The sequence below is a fragment of the Bubalus bubalis genome, chromosome 3 (genome assembly GCF_019923935.1).
Source record: "Bubalus bubalis isolate 160015118507 breed Murrah chromosome 3, NDDB_SH_1, whole genome shotgun sequence".
Classification (NCBI taxonomy): Eukaryota; Metazoa; Chordata; class Mammalia; order Artiodactyla; family Bovidae; genus Bubalus; species Bubalus bubalis.
In genome coordinates this window covers 39,747,792-39,765,878 of record NC_059159.1, presented here as the reverse complement: position 1 = coordinate 39,765,878, position 18,087 = coordinate 39,747,792, and the positions used below count along the sequence as shown (strand labels likewise).

At 60.3% G+C, this 18,087-nt stretch overlaps 1 protein-coding gene across 3 annotated transcripts; it reads right to left on the bottom strand.

Moving 5' to 3' along the window:
* Positions 1–264: 264 nt before the first annotated feature.
* MNT (MAX network transcriptional repressor) lies at positions 265–16,693 on the bottom strand. 3 transcript variants are annotated; one of them, XM_025280854.3, is made up of 6 exons: positions 16,151–16,693; positions 9,946–10,525; positions 9,363–9,404; positions 9,106–9,217; positions 3,964–4,156; positions 265–3,830 (listed from the first exon to the last, which is right to left on the bottom strand). In XM_025280854.3, exons 1-6 carry the CDS (start codon positions 16,221–16,223, stop codon positions 3,073–3,075), a joined length of 1,758 nt encoding a protein of 585 aa, XP_025136639.1. In that variant the 5' UTR covers positions 16,224–16,693; the 3' UTR covers positions 265–3,072. The 3 variants fall into 3 exon arrangements, with proteins under 3 accessions (XP_025136639.1, XP_044795385.1, XP_044795384.1); XM_044939450.2 differs by lacking the exon at positions 16,151–16,693 and adding an exon at positions 12,710–13,333; XM_044939449.2 differs by lacking the exon at positions 16,151–16,693 and adding an exon at positions 12,576–12,714.
* Between the last annotated feature and the right edge of the window lie 1,394 nt (positions 16,694–18,087).

Below are 18,087 nucleotides of genomic sequence, written 5' to 3'. Positions count from 1 at the left end.
ATGGTTTGAGGAAGTATAAAGTACTGCACAAGTATGAGGAAGACCAGCGCTGCAGTTCTCAGAGCCTGCTGGGGATGGAGCCTAAGGGATCAGAACTGGAAGGCCCCTTGTCGTCTTTGCAAAACCCACCAGCCTGGAATCTACCAGACCCCAACCCCTCAACAGGAAAAAGATGCCGCCGCTTCTTGCTGGGGCTCTTTCCCTCAAGGTCTCTGCCTCCTTTTGCAACAGAATGACCCAGATGCTGCAGGTGGCAGCTCCGTCTCGGGTTTCAGTGCAGGTTTATTTCAATTTTATATTTTATTCCAGGCAAGTGCTTATTACATGGATAGTATTCATGTCTCAATACCTAATGTCTTAGAGCATGAACAGCCACTAGAATACAGTTCCATAGTAAAAATACAATATGTACAAAATTAGGGTTTTTGTAGTTTTTTTTTTTTTTTCCCACACAGCAGATGTATCCAAACACATAAAAATCTCTACAGTCTGGGGTCGCTACAATTTATATTTCAGGAAACGGAGACACAGTGACCGAGCCTCACTGTAAACAAGGGCCACCTCTTCGTGGGGGTGGGGGTGGGGGTGGGGGTGGGGAGAAGAAGCTGTTCCTGGAGAGGGCAGGGGTTATGGTGACCCCCTAATTCCCCTCCAGGAATTCCCTGCCCTTCTTTGGCCCCCCTAGGAACCAACCTCCCGCTCTCCCCGAGGTAAAGACTCCCAGCCAGTGAGCCACTCTGAACATCAAAAAGTAAAACACGCATGAGAGGTAAGATGTGTGTGTGTGTGTGTGTGTGTGCGTGCGTGCATGCGCGCGCACGCGCGTGCACACACGTGTGTCCCCCAGGCTGGAAGGGATAGGGAGGGGAGAGGCAGGCAGTCCCATGGGGTGAGGACAGATGTGGTCCCCACAGCGCTCAGAGGGGAGAGGCCCAAGGAAGGGCTGGGTGGCAGCTGCCCTCTCGGGCACACAGCATCACAGCGTTCACAAACAACAACAAAACAACAGCAACAACACCCATCGTCACCAATCTGGACATAGTCATTCGGCACTAGATTCCGAGGCCCCCCACTGCAGCGGTGGGGGGCGGGGAGGGACGGGGGCGGCGGGCGGATGAGGTATCTGTGCATGCCCGAGGGGCGACTGGCTAACAGAACAGTTTCAAGGTGAGCAGGCCTGAGAGGAGGGCAGCTTGCCAGTGCTTCTGTTCCTGGGGGCCAGGCCTGCCCTTCTCTCTCTGCTCTTTCCAATGTCATCACACCAGGAAGAGTAAAACCAGCTCCCCCCCAAACAGGGTGATAGTGGCGGCGGCTGCAGGGGCAGAAAGGCAGCAAGCTTGTGAGGTGGGAGCTGCATTTGGGTGGGGGGCGGGGAACAGCATCGCCTCCTAGAAACCTCTGAAGTATCCCTAAGTCTCCCTACCCCGGGAGACAAGAAACAGTCTCCAGGGAGGTTTTCAGGACCAGAAACTGAAAGGGAGTTCCGAGGTGGCCCAATCTACCCAAGACCTTTGTTGGCCTCCTCTGTGAACCATGGAACCACCCCCCTGCCCTGCCCCAGCCTGTCATTGCAAACTTCACACCCAGGATCACTGGCTCCCCCACCTCCACACACTCTGAAAGGCCACTGGTGAGTGTGTCCAGGTGGGGAGCCGAGTATGCACGTGTGTAACTGAGTGTGTCTGACACAAGGCCACTTGTAATAAATACCCACATAAAAAGAGCAGCCAAAGCAGTCTGCTGAGGCCAAGGCATGGAGAGCAGTGGCCCTCGCACACAGGCCCCCTCGCTCCTCCCCACCCCAAGCTCAGCCCTGCCCGCAGCCCTGGCAGGAAGGCGGTGGCACACAGCAGTGCCCCCTGGGGGAGGGCACATGCAGAACAGCCCGCTGGAGACAGCAGGGGTTCAAAGCAAAGAAAGATGAGCCCAGGGAAGGGGAAGCTGGGGCAGAAGCAACAGTTCTCCGTGGCCTGGCCATGCTCCCTCCCCACAGGTCCCCAGGGCCAAGCCCCTGGACTGTAACCTCCTGATTACCTCACCCACATGGAGCCAGGGTCCTGCAACCCAGACCAGACGCTGGTCTCGTCTCCCAGGCAGCAGGAGGCGTCCAGGCGCACTCATCCCTCCAGGGAGTGCAGAGCACGGAACAGAGCCCAGGCCTCCTCTCTATCTTCTGGAAGCCAAAGTCAAGTCCAGGGATGGGGACAGGGTCCAGCACACCCTCCTCTCAGGCCAGACCCAGCTGGAGGTCAGCAGGGTGGCTGGGGGAGATAGTCAAGCCCCTCCTCCCTCCCCTCCATCTGCCCTCCTGAAGTCAGGAGCCCAGTGGTAGGGCGGTTGTGGGGGCTTGGAAGCTTGGCAAGGGCTTGGGTTTGGTTTACTACTGGTAGAGAACTGTCTTAACTAGCTTGTTATGATCAATCACAATGACTGCAACCAGCCTGTGAGAGCCCCAGGCTGGGGCACCCACCTGTCTGGAGGGACGCCACACAAGCCACCTCCTAGGACTTGTCCCCTGTACTCAGAGAACGCCCCCCTCCCCAGTCCCCCTGGATATCAGGGCCAACTCGCTTGAGTCCTGCTTCCCCACGTCCCCCTCCAGAACCCTGGAAGGAGAAGGCTGAGGCTCGGGAGGGGAGGGCCCGGGTGCCCAGCCGTCTCACCAGACAGAGCGATAGCAGCAGCAGCAGCACAGGAAGGTGGGCAGGGCGGGGGAGGCGGAAGAACACGACGTCCACATCGCACTGGTGTCAGGGGACGGGTGGGGGACGGGAACGGGAACGGCCCTGGAGCGGGCACCAGGCCGGACAGGCGGCACATGGGCCAGAGCGTCTCTCATCACTCTGTCAAGTCCTAGTGCAGCAGGGTGACCCCCTGCCCTGTGCCCAGCTCCTTGAGCCCCCTCCCTCCCCTGGCTCAGAGTCTCTGCACCCCCTTCCCCTAGGAGGCCTGGGGGTGGGTATGGGTGGGGCGGGCCTGGACCTGGCTGGAATGTGTGGAGCTGGTGGGTGGGAGAGTGGGGGACAGGTCTCCCTCCCTGCCCCCGCTGGGGGCCTCTGAGTGGCCTCATCCTCAAGCCAGCTTGAGCGTGCTGACTGGGAAGGAGGGCATGGTGACCATGGTCACAGGGTTAAGCACTGTCTGGCCCACCAACTGGGGGTGGTGCACCACCTGAGCCCCCACAGCTGGCTTCGCCATGACCGTGGCCGGGGGCCCCAGCCCGGCCGTGCCATTCACTTGCTGGTGTGAGAGGGTGTGGGCGATGTGGCTCACGGCCACTGGCTGGCTCACTGCCACGGGCTGAGGGTACAGGGGCAGCTGGGAGCCAAGGTGGGCCACGTGGTTGAGGGTGGCAGGGTGCACCGTGATGTGGCTGATGGGGGGCGTGGCCGGTGCCAGCTGCACGGCGGGGCTGGGGGCTGAGGGCGCGATGTGGGCGATGTGCTTGCCCCCCGGCCCCTGGAGAACGTGGTTCACAGTCTGGATGACTGAGGCGTGGGTGGTGGCAGTGTGGGCGATGACTGTGGAGCCGCCCCCGGCCGTGGCCACGAGATGGGCCGGGGCGGGCACCAGCGTTTGGGCCGGGGCCGCTGGTGGGGGCGGAGGGACCGGCAGAGGTGTCTTCTGCTGTGGTGGGGGCTGCTGCCCAGGGAGGTGGGCAGGAGACAGGGCCACAGGCTGGGTGTGCGGGTGTGGGTGCGGAGGCAGAGGTGCGGGGGCCGTGCTGGGCGGTGGCTTCGGCAGCTCCGGGTGGGGGCGATGGCTCAGCTTATGTGGGCCCAGGCCAGCCTGGTCCTCCTCCATGTCCTCGTCTATGTTGTCCTCACCCTCTGTGGAGGGACACGCGGGGAGGGACCGGTCAGGAGGGCTGGGGAATGAGAGCCTGGAGAAGCAGATGCCCCCGGGGCTCTGGGGATGTCACAGGGCCAAGGGTGGGGGCGACGTGGGGCGGGCGGGGCTCACCGGAAGCGGTGGAGGTGGAGGCCTGGTCGTCCTCGGGCTGGCCCGTCTGCCGGAGCACGCGGTCGATCTCCAGCACGTCCATCCACTGGCTCAGCTCGTGCTTAAGCTCCGCCAGCCGCTGCTGCGTGGCAATCTTCTCCCGCGCCAGCCGCTCCATCTCATGCTCATATTCTTTCTCTTTCCTCTTCAGGGACTGGAGAACAGGGCAAGTAACAGCAGGGTACCCTGAGCAGGAGCCACAGAGCCCATGGTGCCGCCAACATCTCCTTCACCCACCCTCACCTGCGCATCGGGGGCCCAGGCTGCCAGGGGCCTGCGGGAAACCACACCTGCCTCTCGGTCCATGGCTCCACCTAAGGAGGCCCAGCATCTGGGGACAGACTGTGGGCTCACAAGCAGGTGCAGATTCAGGCCAGTCCCTCCCCTACCCCTACATCGACTCTGTCCTGAGGGGCTCTGTTGCCTCTTGCCCCATCCACCCTCCTGTGAGTATCTCCCTCCATTCTACTGAAAAGGGCAGAAAGGGTAGGAGACTTCTCAGGCGGTGCCCAAGGCCTGCACCGCCATTCACACCATCCTGCCGCTATGGATGCGGATGCCACGAGCTACCCTCTGTGGAACCCGTTCTTCAAGGATCCCCAGACGATCTTGCCCTTTGTCCCTTCATTATTCACTCATCTCCTTAACTTCAACACCCTTGCAGGACGGCCAGCAGATTCTGAGACCCCTACCTCACCTCCTTGACCACCTCCATCTCCTCCTGAACAGCTGCTGACTTGCGCACATCCTCCCCACGGTGCCCACCCGCGCCGCCTCGCACACCGCTCTATTCCCACACTCCCCAGGCCCCAGGATGTGGCCTTCCTTCCCCTCCTGGACCTGAGCAGCCTCGGCCACTGAGAAACAGCTCTTAGGATAGCACCTCGGCCTCCATCCGAGCCGTTCTGGAGAAGCCCCTCCCCGCTTGACGCTGAGGCCATCCCATCACTCAGAACACTGGAGGGCGCTCCTTGTCTGCCGCCCCATCTCCCCTTCCACACCTCCAGGGCCACTGGCCACCTCTCCTCTCGGGGATGACCCTCCCAGGGCACACTCCCCCATCAGAAGGGTCTCCAGTTTCCCTTCGTCTGATGCTTGTTAGCAGCTCTGGAAGGCCAGCTCCTATCCTGTTCCTCAACTCCCTTCTGCACCGTCTTTCCTTGTTCTCCGTGATCTCCTGTCTGAAATTTTATTAAACCAACACATCTTAAATCCCGCAGGCCTCCCCATGGCCCGCTTTTCCTTGGCCCAGGCATGTCATGACCGCAGGGTCCAACAGACAACACGGACAATCCTGACCTCTCGAGCTTCTAGTCGCCGAGGCTTGCCAGTCCTGGCCAGGTGTAGGCCCCCATGTGTCTCCCTCCTCACCCCTTCAGGTCTCGTCCGCTGGAGCTCCTCCACAGCCCAGCCCCCTCTCACGTCCTCCGGGTACACCAGCCTGCTCTCAGGCTCGCTCGTCTTAGGAGTGGCACCCCGCACTGCACCGCTCCCCCCAACCCCAAGCGTTCAATGAGACTGTCAGCCTTAATGAGACTGACACTGGCTCACATGACCCCCTAAATACTTCCGGTTTTGTTTTTCCATCTCAACACACGCTCTCCCAGTCCAACCCTGTGAGAGGACTACACACTGTTCTATGGTTAGCTTACATCCCGACACTGCGGGTGGCCAGGACACAGCCATGTGACCTCTTGGCCAAGCACCTGTGAGGACTGGAGGGTGCTAGTCCCCACATCTACCATGTCTATCCCCATCATCACAGGAGAATCACAGTCTCTCATGAGACTTGAGCTTCCCCTGACTCTATTTCCTTTGGGCAGTCTTGCAACAGCCTTTCCCAACTGTTCACCTGAACTCCTGGGCACGCAAGTCTTCAGCTCCACACACGGACTAGGCCCAGCTTCCCCACGCTCCCTCCCGAGCCCCGCGCTCCTTGCATTCCTGGCCTCACTGGTCAGAGACACCTCAAGCCATTAGTGCCTGTAACACGTAACCCAGACACGGCCATGCTATGCACTGACCTGAAAGCCGGCAGCTTTACACTTTTTACACTTTTTGCCAGTCCCAGGCCACACTCAGCCCCCTCTATCACCCTGGCGCCTCCCCCGCCAACATTTCTGCCAGAAAGCTCCCCCATTGCTCCACTCCCCCCACGCACACCCGGCTTCTCCCTGAGAGGCCAGTGGTAGACAGGCCATCGGAAGGGGCCACGATGATCACGAGGTATGGGGTGAGTCAGCTCTCAGGCCTGTCCTGAACTCTATGCACTAGCGGGGCCGGCTGACTGCCAGCTCAGAGACAATTAATCAGGAGCCAAAAACCCACTCCTCACCTAGTCCAGGTCTCCACAGGTCTAGACATCCCTGGAAAGTTTTCCCAAGGTCTAACTTTTGTCCCTATTGTTTCATTTTAAGCCCATTTCCTTTCTAAGAAGACTGGATGTGTTGTTTGGTACCTGCCTACCCCCCACTTCCTGTTTCTGTCCACTTCTCTGAGAACTTTCTTCAAATCCTTTACCTCCAAGGCACTGTGGCTCTGGCTGGGGGCTACAGCCTTCCCAAAGCTTCCTCCCTCAGCACACAACAGAAGTCCTCAGTTTCCACCCTCTCTGTGGTCTCTCTGGTACCCGCTTCCAACTCCCATCTCAGCATAGCAACCCTCCTGACCACGTTCAACTTCCAAAATGCATCTTCCTCCCTCCTACTGGAAAAACTCTGGTCTGTGCTGGGCTCTCTGCCCGGCACTTGTCTTGATCACCCTGGCCTTCAGGTCCCAGCTTAAAGGCCCTTTCCTCAGTAGCAACTTCCCCAACTCCCCAGAACACATGCTGTGACCCCTGTGTCCTGACTATGCCCTTGGAGCAGATTCCTCTGCTTGGTTATTTTATAATCTGCAGCAAGACCAAACCTAAAGACAGAGATCTGCACTTTTTCCCTTGCTCCCCACTTCTTATCCGCCCAATCAGACACAGGGCTGTCCAAAAAAACCTGAATGAGTGAACGAATAAATGAAGTTGAAGATTTATGGAGAACATTGTTAAGTTTCCCAGCATTTCTGCTTCTGTTGCCAGCCCCAGGACAAGTATCTTTTACGGACAGCTAGGGGCCACCTTGCTTCCCACTCAGGCCAGGCCCCTATCCCAAATCTGCGGGTTTTACTGAGTCTTTTATTTCTGATGTACCTTCAAATCCACCGTCTCGCAATCAAGGCTTTCTGCCCTAAGTACTTCTATACAGGGAGGAACGCACCGTTCCATCCTTCTTCCTTCTCAACAATTGCTGCTGCTGCTGCTAAGTCGCTTCAGTCGTGTCCAACTCTGTGCGACCCCACAGACGCAGCCTACCAGGCTCCTCCGTCCATGGGATTTGCCAGGCAACAGTACTGGAGTGGGATGCCATCGCCTTCTCCCAACAATTGCTATTAAGTTACTATTTACAAATGGCCAATCCTCACGTCCTTACCACAAAGATATTATTACTTTTCCCCACTTTAGCATCATCGCAGAACAAGAGGAAATCGATATTCACAGAAAATGTCGCAGAATTTAGGCAGGAGTTTGCTCCCAGGCTACAAGATTTCCTGTAGCTGAAAGAGTAGCAACTTAAGTCTCCAGCCCGAGTTCTGCAGAAACATCCCAGAAAACACCCTCCCTGAGACCCTCTGAAACTCGACGCTGGGCCCCCTCTCCGCTTCCCCCCCCCTCCCCCCGCCACCGGCCACCAACGAGGCCCCGCCCCTCCCGGAGCACGCGCGCACCCACGCGGACCCGGCTTTGCTGCGTCACTCCCCACTGGCCGCACCCTCCCTCCGCGCGCGCAGGAGTCCCGCCCCCTGCCCAGCCCCGCCAATCCGCGGACCCGGACCCGCCCCTCCCGTGCCGGGAAGCGGCCTGGAGTCGCGCCAGCCCCTCCCCCTTGTCCGGAGGGCGGGCGGAAGGGCGCGCGTTCGCGGGAGGCCGAGAGAGAGCTGCCGGCTGGGAGTAGTCCCGAGGCTGCGCCTCCGCCCGCCTCCTTCGACAAGTCAGGCTCCGGTTACCTCAGGGCTGTGACCCCGCAGTCGAGGCCGGGGGAGGGCTGGCCCACCGGAGCCGTGACGCCGCCCATCCCCTCAGCTTCCCTAGAGAGCCGACTGGGAGACCCCGAAGCTGCCCCCGCAGTCCGGGAGCCCTAAATCCCTCCCACTCCTCAACGGCTACCTCCCGGCTCCGCGGCAGCCGAGCGTGGCCGCCTGCCCCACCCCCACAGCCTCCTTCCCGGCACGCGGAACCCTCGGCCGGTTTCCAGGGAAACCAAACTCGGGCCGTCATGGCAACGGTCTTATCTGTCGGGCACCCCCCCTTTCCCTTACGGCCCAGAGGAGCCAGTGCCCAAAGGCAGGGGACACACGGCAAGGAGAGCGCCTTGAAAAAGGGCTTCTTTTAAATCCTGGGGGAGGCAGAACGTAAGGTTTTAGGTTCGGTGACCCCCCCAGGGCTACTCGTCATCCAGAGTGCTGCATTTCCCCTTCCCCAAGGTTTAATCCCCAAAGTCGGGAGGTGGCATCTACGTGTGCTCACTGCAAGGATCTTGATCCTTTTGGGCTAAAAGGCCGGGGCGCGCGTCGGGGTGGGGCGTATTTCATGGGTTCCACTGTGGGAAGCGAGCCACGCCCAGCACCCCCCCATCCCCCAAGGTAGAGTCCGGGGCCGAATCCGGTTCCCGCCCAGCACTGCGGGGGCGATGGAGGCACCGGTTGCCCTACGTCCTTCCCATTCGCCGGGCAGTAGCGCGCGGCAGGCGGTAAGGCGGGGCGGATTCCGGGCTGACACAGAGTCGCGGGGGCCGTGCAGATGGCAGGGCTCCGTAAGGCCGCCCGGCGGGGGAGGGGAGCCGAGCGCCAGCGCCGCGCTCCCGCGCGCACGCGCGCCGGTCACGCCGCCTCCACCCGGGTGGGGAGCCCCACTGACGTCAGCTGGGCCATGTGCTCGGCGCCCGCGTGGAGGCGGGCGGGGCCGCAAGGGGGGGAGGCGGGGCGTCCGGGGAGGCGGGGCGTGCAGGCAGCCTGCGCGGCGGCGGTCTCCCGCCCTTCTCAGGGCCTTGCTTCTCCCCCCAGCCCGCATACCTGAATGTACCGCAGCGCCGTCCGCAACACGCTCAGATTCGATGTCTTCTTGTCGTCCACGTTGGGGATGTTGCGCTTCAGGGTCTCAAAGCATTCCTTGAGATGGGCCCTCCTGGGGAAAGGGAGCAGGGCCGGTCAGCCAGCGTCAGGGGCGGGAGGGAAGGTCCAAGGAGAGCTTGGGGACCAAGGATGGGACCTTCCGGGTAGCTGGCGGGGCGGGCTCAGAGTCACAAGCTCACACACACACACACACACACCTGTTCTTCTCCAGCTTGTTGTGGACTTCTCTGGTTCCGATTCTGAAATCCAGACAGACAGGGAGCTCAGGGAGGAGGGCCCAATTAGGTGGCCTTCCCACCCCCTGCCCCCACCCTCCCCAAATGCCACAGGCTTTTTGTCCCTGACATTCTCTCCCTAGAGAAGCAGCGATGAAAACTGTTGGCCCTGTGTCCTGGTGCATACACCCTCTGGAGAGCACGGGTAGGCTCATAATTCATAACCCCTTCATATTCCACCCCACCCGTGCACCTGTGAAGGGCTCCTGGGATTGGGAGAAATAGCCAGTGGACCCTGGCCCTCACCCAGGAGGTTCAAAGGCCTGGTGATGCCATTAGACCCAACCTTGGAAGGGGTCAGAGAAGCCTAAGAACAACAGAGGGCAATGACCATTCCCCACTCCCCAGGGTGGGGATGGTCCCAGCACAGTGAGAACATATCCAGATATAGGAGGGTGCAGCTCTGATAGGCTAGCTGGGAGGGCACTTTCTCTTGCACACACAGCCCCAGCTGTGGGCAGTTCTCTCCATCCCACCAGCCCCCACTCTGCCACACCTCACTCACCCCCCAGGCCTCTTCTTCTGTTCGCTGGATTTGAGTTCTTCAGCAGGTGCCAGCTTCAGGGTTCCAAGCGTGGATGGAGGTGGCTGTGGGGGAGCCAGCTGGGGCTGGACTCCGGGGTGTGGCGCAATAGTCAGGATGGGGGTGGGCAGGGGCTGCAAGGGCTTGGGGCTGCCAGTGGGCGCAACAGTGGCCTTGGAGTCCGGCAGTAGAGGAGCAGGAGTGGGCACCTGCGGCCTGGTGGGAAGGGGGGCAGGCTCCTTAATGCTAAGTCCAGGGGCGCTGACCAGGGCTGGCTGGCGAGGCGCCAGGGGCAGAGGCTGGGCCGTGGGGGGTAGTGGCGGGGGTGGGGGCAGAGGCTGAGGGGAGTTGGTCACTACTGGAATAGGAATGACAGTCAGTGGGGTTGGGGTGGCCAGTGGTGGCGGGGGTGCTGGCGGAGGGGCCGGCGGTGACAGAGGCAAAGGCGGCGCCTCAGTGCGGGGCTCCTCCACCGGCATGGTGTGGGCCAGCCGGGGCAGGCTGTTGGCCTTCTTCTGCTCCTGCTCCCGCTCCCGCTCCAGGCGAAGCCTTTCCTGTTCCTCTGCACAGAGAGAACACAGCGGTCTCTCAGCAGGGCCTGCCGTCCTGGGCGCCCCAGCTCCCCTTGTCCTCCCAACTGTAACCCATCCTGACCCCATGCCAGGGACCACCCAGTGACAGCACAAATACATACACTCATCCACACCCAGCCAGGCACAGGGCACAGCAGTGAACAAATAAAACAGACTCCTGGTCCTTGCTGTTGAGGAGCTCATAGACCAGGGGAGGAGGGGCATAGGACAAATCACAGGATTAACAAACAACCCAGGTTGTGGGAAGAGAGGGGCTATGGAAGGACAGAGCAGAAGCTGTCAGTGAGCGTGCGGGAGGAGGCCTGGCACACCGCAGGTTGAAGTGTTAAGCAGGTGATGGGCAGGGGCAACAAGGCTGAGGAGAGGGAGTGGTAGATGAGATTGGGAGAGGCCAGTCCACAAGTGATCTCACAGGAGAAGAGAAAGTGCAAGTCACTCAGTCGTGTCCGACTCTTTGCAACTCTATGGACTATACAGTCTATGGAATTCTCCAGGCCAGAATACTGGAGTAGGTAGCATTTGCCTTCTCCAAGGGATCTTCCCAACCCAGGGATTGAACCCACGTCTCCCGCACTGCAGGCAGATTCTTTACCAGCTGAGCCATGAGGGAAGCCCAAGAATACTGGTGTGGGTGGCCTATCCCTTCTCCAGTGGATATTCCTAACCCAGGAATTGAACCGGGGTCTCCTCCATTGCAGGTGGATTCTTTACCAACTGAGCTATCAAGGAAGCCCCACAGGAGAAAAGAAGAGGCAGTCAAATCCTAGATTCTGGGGAGCTACCTTCTAGAGGGCAGGCATTACCTTCATTTCACAGATGAGACAGATTAGCTCTAAGAGGCAAAATGATTTGTTGAGAGTCATACTGCAAATAAACACACACACACCCCCTACACCCATGTGTCTCACAAGAGCCCCACACTGCAAGCAGGGAGGGGACATCACCTTCAGCCCACACATGAGACAACAAGGCCTGGGACTCAGGACTGCCAGGCTAGGTCCCAAAGCCTGTTTCCTCAATCGAGGTTTATACCCCCAAATGCTCCTGGTCTTTCTCTGCCCTTGGTTGTGCTGGAACTTATTCCACCACCACCAGCAGCAGACTAGAAAGGGTAGAGGCAAGCAGAAAGGAAAGCAGGGCTTTTTAACAGGGGTTGAACAAGGCAATGAGTTCCAACAACCTTGCACGCCTCAGTTCAGCATCTCTACTGAAAGCCCCACCAGAAGGGGAGGCCTGCTCAGCAGTGGGTGGAGAACAGGGCCAAGGGAGAAGCCCCTCCTGATCGAGACGCCCCTCTCCATCCCCACCCTGCCCCATCCCCTCCCAGGCCCCACCATTCCAGTTCCCTGGCTATATAGGCTGGGGCCAGGGAGCAGGCCAGCCCTCCCCTCCTGCCCGATTCACCACACTGCTGACTAACAGAGCTGACAGCACAAAGCGGACACGCCCCAAACACACCACCACCCACAAGGGGTGGGGCTGGGGGGGCAAGGCTGGCCAAGTGCCCCTGTAGGAGAGGACAGCATCACCCTCTCCACAGGTCTTCGGGCCAGGGACCCCAGAAAACATGCGGCCTCGGGGCCCTTTGGCCAATCAACCACTGGTGTGTGAGCCAGGCCTGCTCAGAGCCCCTCCTCCTGCAGAGAAGAAGAGGTGCAGGAGGAAGTAGGGGGAAGTGTTCTGAGAGGGGAAGCGCTCAGTGGTTTCCCAGCAGCCAGCATTCAAGGGCTGGAGTCAGCAAGCACAGCCTCTTCCGTGTCTCCTCCGGCCCCTCAGGAAGGGAAGCTGCCCGGCCTGCCCCGGCCTGCTGCTTTACAGCCACCAGCACTGGCTTCCTTTGCGGCCCTGGAGAAAACCCGCCCTCTGCGCTCCCCTTTCCACACTGGGAAAGAAACCTGCTGAGTTCAGTCAAGGAGACCTTCTCAGGCCCAGCCCAGGACACCCCGAGTCCACTCCGCACCTCCCCAGACCCCAACCCCAAGACAAGGTCCCAGAGCTTGGAGCCCAACACAGCCCTACCTCCATTCCTTTGAGCCAGGACCTGGGCTTTCACTGGCCTTGGGGCAAGTGTGCCCCTCTCCCACAAGCAGGGCGACGGACAGGGCCTCAGGCCCCAAGGTCAGGGGCTCTGGGGACCCAGAATGGAGACAAACCTCAGATTCTCTGTATTTCCTTTCTTGTATTCCCCATGTTTTAAGGCAACTCCAAAGCTCCACCAGAAGATGGCAATCTCCTTCTCATATACCCTCTCTCTTCCGGAGCCAGGCAGGTGCCAGGCTCACAGGTGCCAGGAAGGGCCCAGGTGAATGGCCAAGATCTATCACACCTGGATCAGCATGAAAAAGCTTAACTGACGCTGAAGAGGGTGGCAGCCCAGGCCAGATCCAGCCCACTAAAGCCTACTGCCTCCTCCTGGCCGGTTCTGACCCATCCCTTGCCCAGTATGGTCCCTTCTCCTGTGCACTGGGAAGAGGGAAACAAAGCGTGCGGAGCAAACGAGTGTCAGCAATATGGGTTTAAGCTCCTAAATGCTGCTGCACCCTCTTCTCACTCCCATACATGCACACACATACTCTGGCACCTTCCCCGGGCTCTGCCCAGAGGCTGCCCCCAGAGAACTGAGCACCACCCTTCTGGGTGACCCGGGGGCCAAGGCTACAGCCCCCAATGAAGAGTACAGGCTTTGCACTTTCCCCGAAGCCACTGTGACCCAGGACCTCAGCCGGCACACAGCTGGGGCCAGAGGAGACCATATCAGGGGCCTCCCAATGTTCAGGGGGGTTCTCCCCTTCTACATGTAATAGGAACATTGGTGCACAAGGCAGGCACAGGGTGGGACTGGCTCAGAAGAGGGTCGCATTTGAGTCAACTTCTATGACTGATAGAAATGACCAGGCCTTCATGCTGGCCACCAGGATGGCCTCGCCCTCCCCTTTCCCCTCGTGTACCAACATGAAGGTGCACACACATCCTTGGACTCATCATGTGAACAGAGTAGCTGGTCTAGGTCAGAAAACAGTCACTTGAGGCTTGAAGTTGAATGGGGGCCCAGACAAGAGGATCCCTGTTCAGGGCTGCCCATCAGGTACATACTCCCCAGAAAGCAGTTTTGGTCAGCAAGCTCCCCAGCAGCACCCCCACTTCTCTTCCATTTCTCACCACCCCGACTTAGAGAACAAAACCTCCAGTAGGAGCAAAAAATGAATTCTAGAGATTAGGCTGCTGCAGCCAAGTCAATCTATCTGTACATGAGTTTTGGGAGTAAATCTGGCTTTCCAGCATCCATCCATCCATCCCCTAAGACCTCCTGCTCCACCACCAAGAAGCCTTAACTGCCTGCCTCTAGTTCTCACCACCTGGGGGAGGGGCAGCGCGCTACAACTTCTTAGCGGAGAGCCATTCCCAGGTTCCTTCCAAGTGTTGCAGACGTCATCCTTGTGATTCTTACTCTCAGCTCTGGACTGACTAATTTCGGAAAGGGTGGTAGACACTGACAGTGAGCGTTTACTCCCCTCCCTCACACGGCCAACCAGTCTGCGGGGTAAGTGAAGGTGAAGTGAGTGTTCCTTTGGTCAATCCTGCCGCCTCTAGCACAGTGGGCGGTACACAGTGGAGACACAATAGGGACTCCTGAACTGCATTGTGGATGGCGGTAGCAGGTGACTCAATCTCTCCAAATCTTGTGCACGCTCCTCCCCAAGCCGCGCTGGTCCCGCACGCAGGACAGTCTCGGTCACCACCTGCACTGTCCACCGCCTGACCCTGATCTGGACCTCGAAGAAAGGGGGAGGGGCGCGTGAGCCGACGTCCTGACCCCTCAGTTCCGAAAACCCAAGCGCTTTCTCGCGTATCTCAAGTGACTCTTGACCTTGAGAGGCCGGACGAACCGACTCGGCCGGCCGGCGGACCCGCGGCTCCCCCGCCCCTGGCCTGCTGCTACTCCCCCCGCCCGCAGCGGCGGCGGTACACGCTGCAGGCGCGCGCGCGCACACAACACATACTACTACCTCCTGCATGACTCATCATTGAAGCAACAATAGGCAGAAAGGAAAGGAGGGCGAAGCACTCTCTCCACCACAATCCACCCGACCGGGGGCTGGGGGTAGGGCTGGAGGGGGCAGCAGTCCCCGGATACTGCACACACGCTGCCGATCCAGGGCTGCGACCCTCGCAGCAGTCCGGGAAACGGAGGTCTTCCCCTGGCCCCTATTTCTGCAGCACCCTGAAGCTGGGGCCACCAACAAGGGCGCGTGGAGATAAGGGCACCTGAAATCTCTGTCTCCCCGCTTCGAGAGAACACCAAAGTTTGCCCCTTCTTGCCCGGCTCATTTCACATCGCGGTCAGGGGTGCTGCCAGGGGGTCCTGGTGAGAACGTTTTGGGGGGGTGGGGTTAGTGGGAGCATGTGAGCTCTATATATCCTGTCGCTCGGCGATTCTGAGGGTTTCCCTCGCCCCAGGAGCAAAAACGGGAGGCCGGGGCGAGAACCGACAGGTGAGCTCGGCTCCTCCCACGTAGGGCAAAGGCTCTACCAGGCAGATGCCCAGCGGCCAGAGCCAGGGCCCAACCCGGCGCAAGGCCCCTCGTCAGCCCCGCCCAGGCCCCGCCCCCAGCCGAGCGCTAGGCTGCGGGGAGGGGCTGGGCCGCGCTGTCCCCAGCGGGAGTGTCCCCCGTGCACGTGGTCGGGGGCGGGGCCGGTCCACGTCACCACCCGGTGTAACCAACGGGCTTGGAACGCAGGCACACGCAACATTCCAGCCGAGAGCGGGTTTGGAAGGCGTAGACACGCCACATTCCACACCGGCTAAAGTGGGGCGCAGTAAGGGGGGCCCGGGGTCTGCCCCCGGCGACCTGCGGGCCGTCTCGCAGATGTCCAATGAGCCCGGCTCTCACCCAAACCCATGTCGCGCGACCCAGCCCAGCTTTGGGAGGCGGGGTCAGGCGGGGCTGGCCAGGATCATAAGACACGCGATGTCATTTCATTCTGCAAAGGCCGCCTCCGCCCCAAGAGGCGCGTAGATCTGCCGGGAGCGCCCCCCGCACCCTCCCCACAGGGCCAGGGAAGCCGGGGAGCTGCTCCGCGTAGAGTAATTCCACCCCCAACTCCGTTACACACACGCCCACTCGTGTGCACTAGACACTCGCCCGTGTACACGTCCGTCCATCCGCTCTCATCGAGGTTCGCATCACACATACCCCCGTGCATACACGCACACACTCGCTGGTCTACCACCCCCACGCAACACCATTTCTCACCCCCCCACCCTCCGCCGGCTCGCACATCTTCATCCCTACCGAGGGCACAGCTGGCCCACAGCAAAAGAGACCCCCATGAAAGGTGCACAAGAGGTGGTAGGCAGTTGGGGTGGCGCCTACGGGAGCCGGGTCCCTCGCTGCATGTTAATAAATTCATTAATTAATTTCACTGCCCACAACACTCCTCCCCGGGCGGCGGCTCTTGCGCGGATCTTTGCACTGCTCGGCTTCGCGGGCCGCCCGGGAGCGGGTACCGCGTGCGGTTTCGCGTAGGCTTGGGGACCGGGGTCGCTCGCCTCCCTTTCCCTGGTGCCCCAGGGGCCCAGCCCGGCCGCTCACCACGTGCTCTCTGTTGTTGCTGTGCTTGCCATTCCAGGAAGCGGGCCGCCTCCAGTAGCGTCTCTATGCTCATCGCGCCGAGAGCTGCCGGGGGCGCGCCGGGGCCGAGACTGCGGCCCGCGAGCCGGGCACAGGTCAGGCTGGCGGGCAGGCAGGAGGGAGGGATCAGCTCCGGGGGGCGACAGGACTGGGCGGCGCAGCGCACTCCGCAGGGAAGAACGGGGGAGCACAGGAAGAAAAATCAATGTTTCCCCAGATATTTGCAAAATGTAATTTGCAAATTTAAAAAAACCTGATGCAAAAAAAAAAAGGCGGCACTGCCTCCCTCCTTCCCCTCCCTCTCTTCCTCCCTTCTGATGCCTCCCGCCCCGCGGCCCCCAGGAGTCCCGCCGACAAGAAAAGGCTTTGCAACAAGATGGCGAGGAGGCACAGACACACACAACAAGGGAAGGAGCCGCGCTGCCCCCGGCCGCCGCCCCCGCTACTACACCGGGGCCGCAGCCAAAGCCCGGACCGGAGCCCCCGCCCGTAGGGCCCCGGCGTCTCAAGAAGGGAGGGGCGGGGCCCGGGCGGCCTGGCCCCGCCCACTCGAGACCGCGCGCGCACACGTGGCCTGGGTGGGGGTGGGAGAAGCTCCAGCCGGGTTCGCGCCCTGCATTTCCGCTTTCCCGCCTCGCCCCGCCCCGATTGCAAGCCACAAGTTGAGCAACGGCTGCGTGTTAGGGTCATTCAAAACGCAATTTGTCCTGCTGGAGGTAAAGAAGGGTGAAAAATTCAGGACTTAAGTTTAGCTCAAATAATATTCCAGGTCAGGGAAACCTAGGTTGGTAAAGACTGGCCTGACCCCTGGGTCTCCGCTTTCTACCTACACGTGACCTAATTCCTGCAACCATCCTGCTGTCGCAATTCCCCCGGGATCCGCCCCTGGGCGGAGCTGACGGCTGTAGGCTGCCAGAGAACCCGCGAAGGGAGCGGAGTGGAAATCCGATTCCGCGTTTTGTCTCCGTTCCTCCCCCCGCAGTGCGTTCGCATCCTATTAGGCGACGTCACCGGGCCGCGGGCCAATGGGCGGGCAGGACAACACGGCATGGAGCAGCTCCACATGGACACCCCGCGCCGCCAGCCCTGTGTTTAAAGGGCCAGTGTCTAGCAGGGTCACATTCGTGGGTGCGGATGGGGCCACTGTGTGGAGAGTGGGACGCTGAGAGGGAAATTCTACAGTTGTACCCTACCTGCTGTTTACTTTTCACCAACCTCCTTTTAAAACTGAGTCTCTTTCCTTCCTTCCCCTAGACTCTCGTCTTTGTCCACGCGCGTCTGATGCGGGTGGAGAGTCCGACTGTGTCTCCCCAGAGGCCGCCCTTTGCTCTGGGGCCGGGCTCAGGGCGGTTACGACTTAGGCGTCCACAGCCTAGACCAAGGGGGTGTGGCGCAAATCGGGAACAACAACGTGGAGGGCGGAAGCCCGGCCCTCGCAATGGCTGGACTACTGAGGCCGCGGGGCGGGGCCGCTCCGCCAAGCCACAACCGCGCTCGCCGCTAGGGCGGGACCCGGGCTGGCACTCCCAACGGTGGCTTCTTGTATTAGAGTTTGGGGCCGCCTGGGGTTACAGTTAACAAATTAGACCTTTGAGCTCAGCCCAGGTGGCTCAATGGTAAAGAACCCACCTGCCAATGAAGGAGACCCGAGTTGAATCCCTGGGTGGGGAAAGATTTCCTGGAGAAGGGATTGGCAACCCTCTTCAGTATTCCTGTCTGGGAAATCCCATTGACCGAAGAGCCTGGTGGGCTACATTCCATTGGGTCACAAAAAGAGTCGGAGACGACTTAGCCATTAAACAACAAAATACCCCAATTCTCTGATTTTGCAATGGAAACTGAGGTCCAGAGATGAGAAAGTACTTGTCTAAGGCCACTCAGTAGTCCAGTTGCTCCTT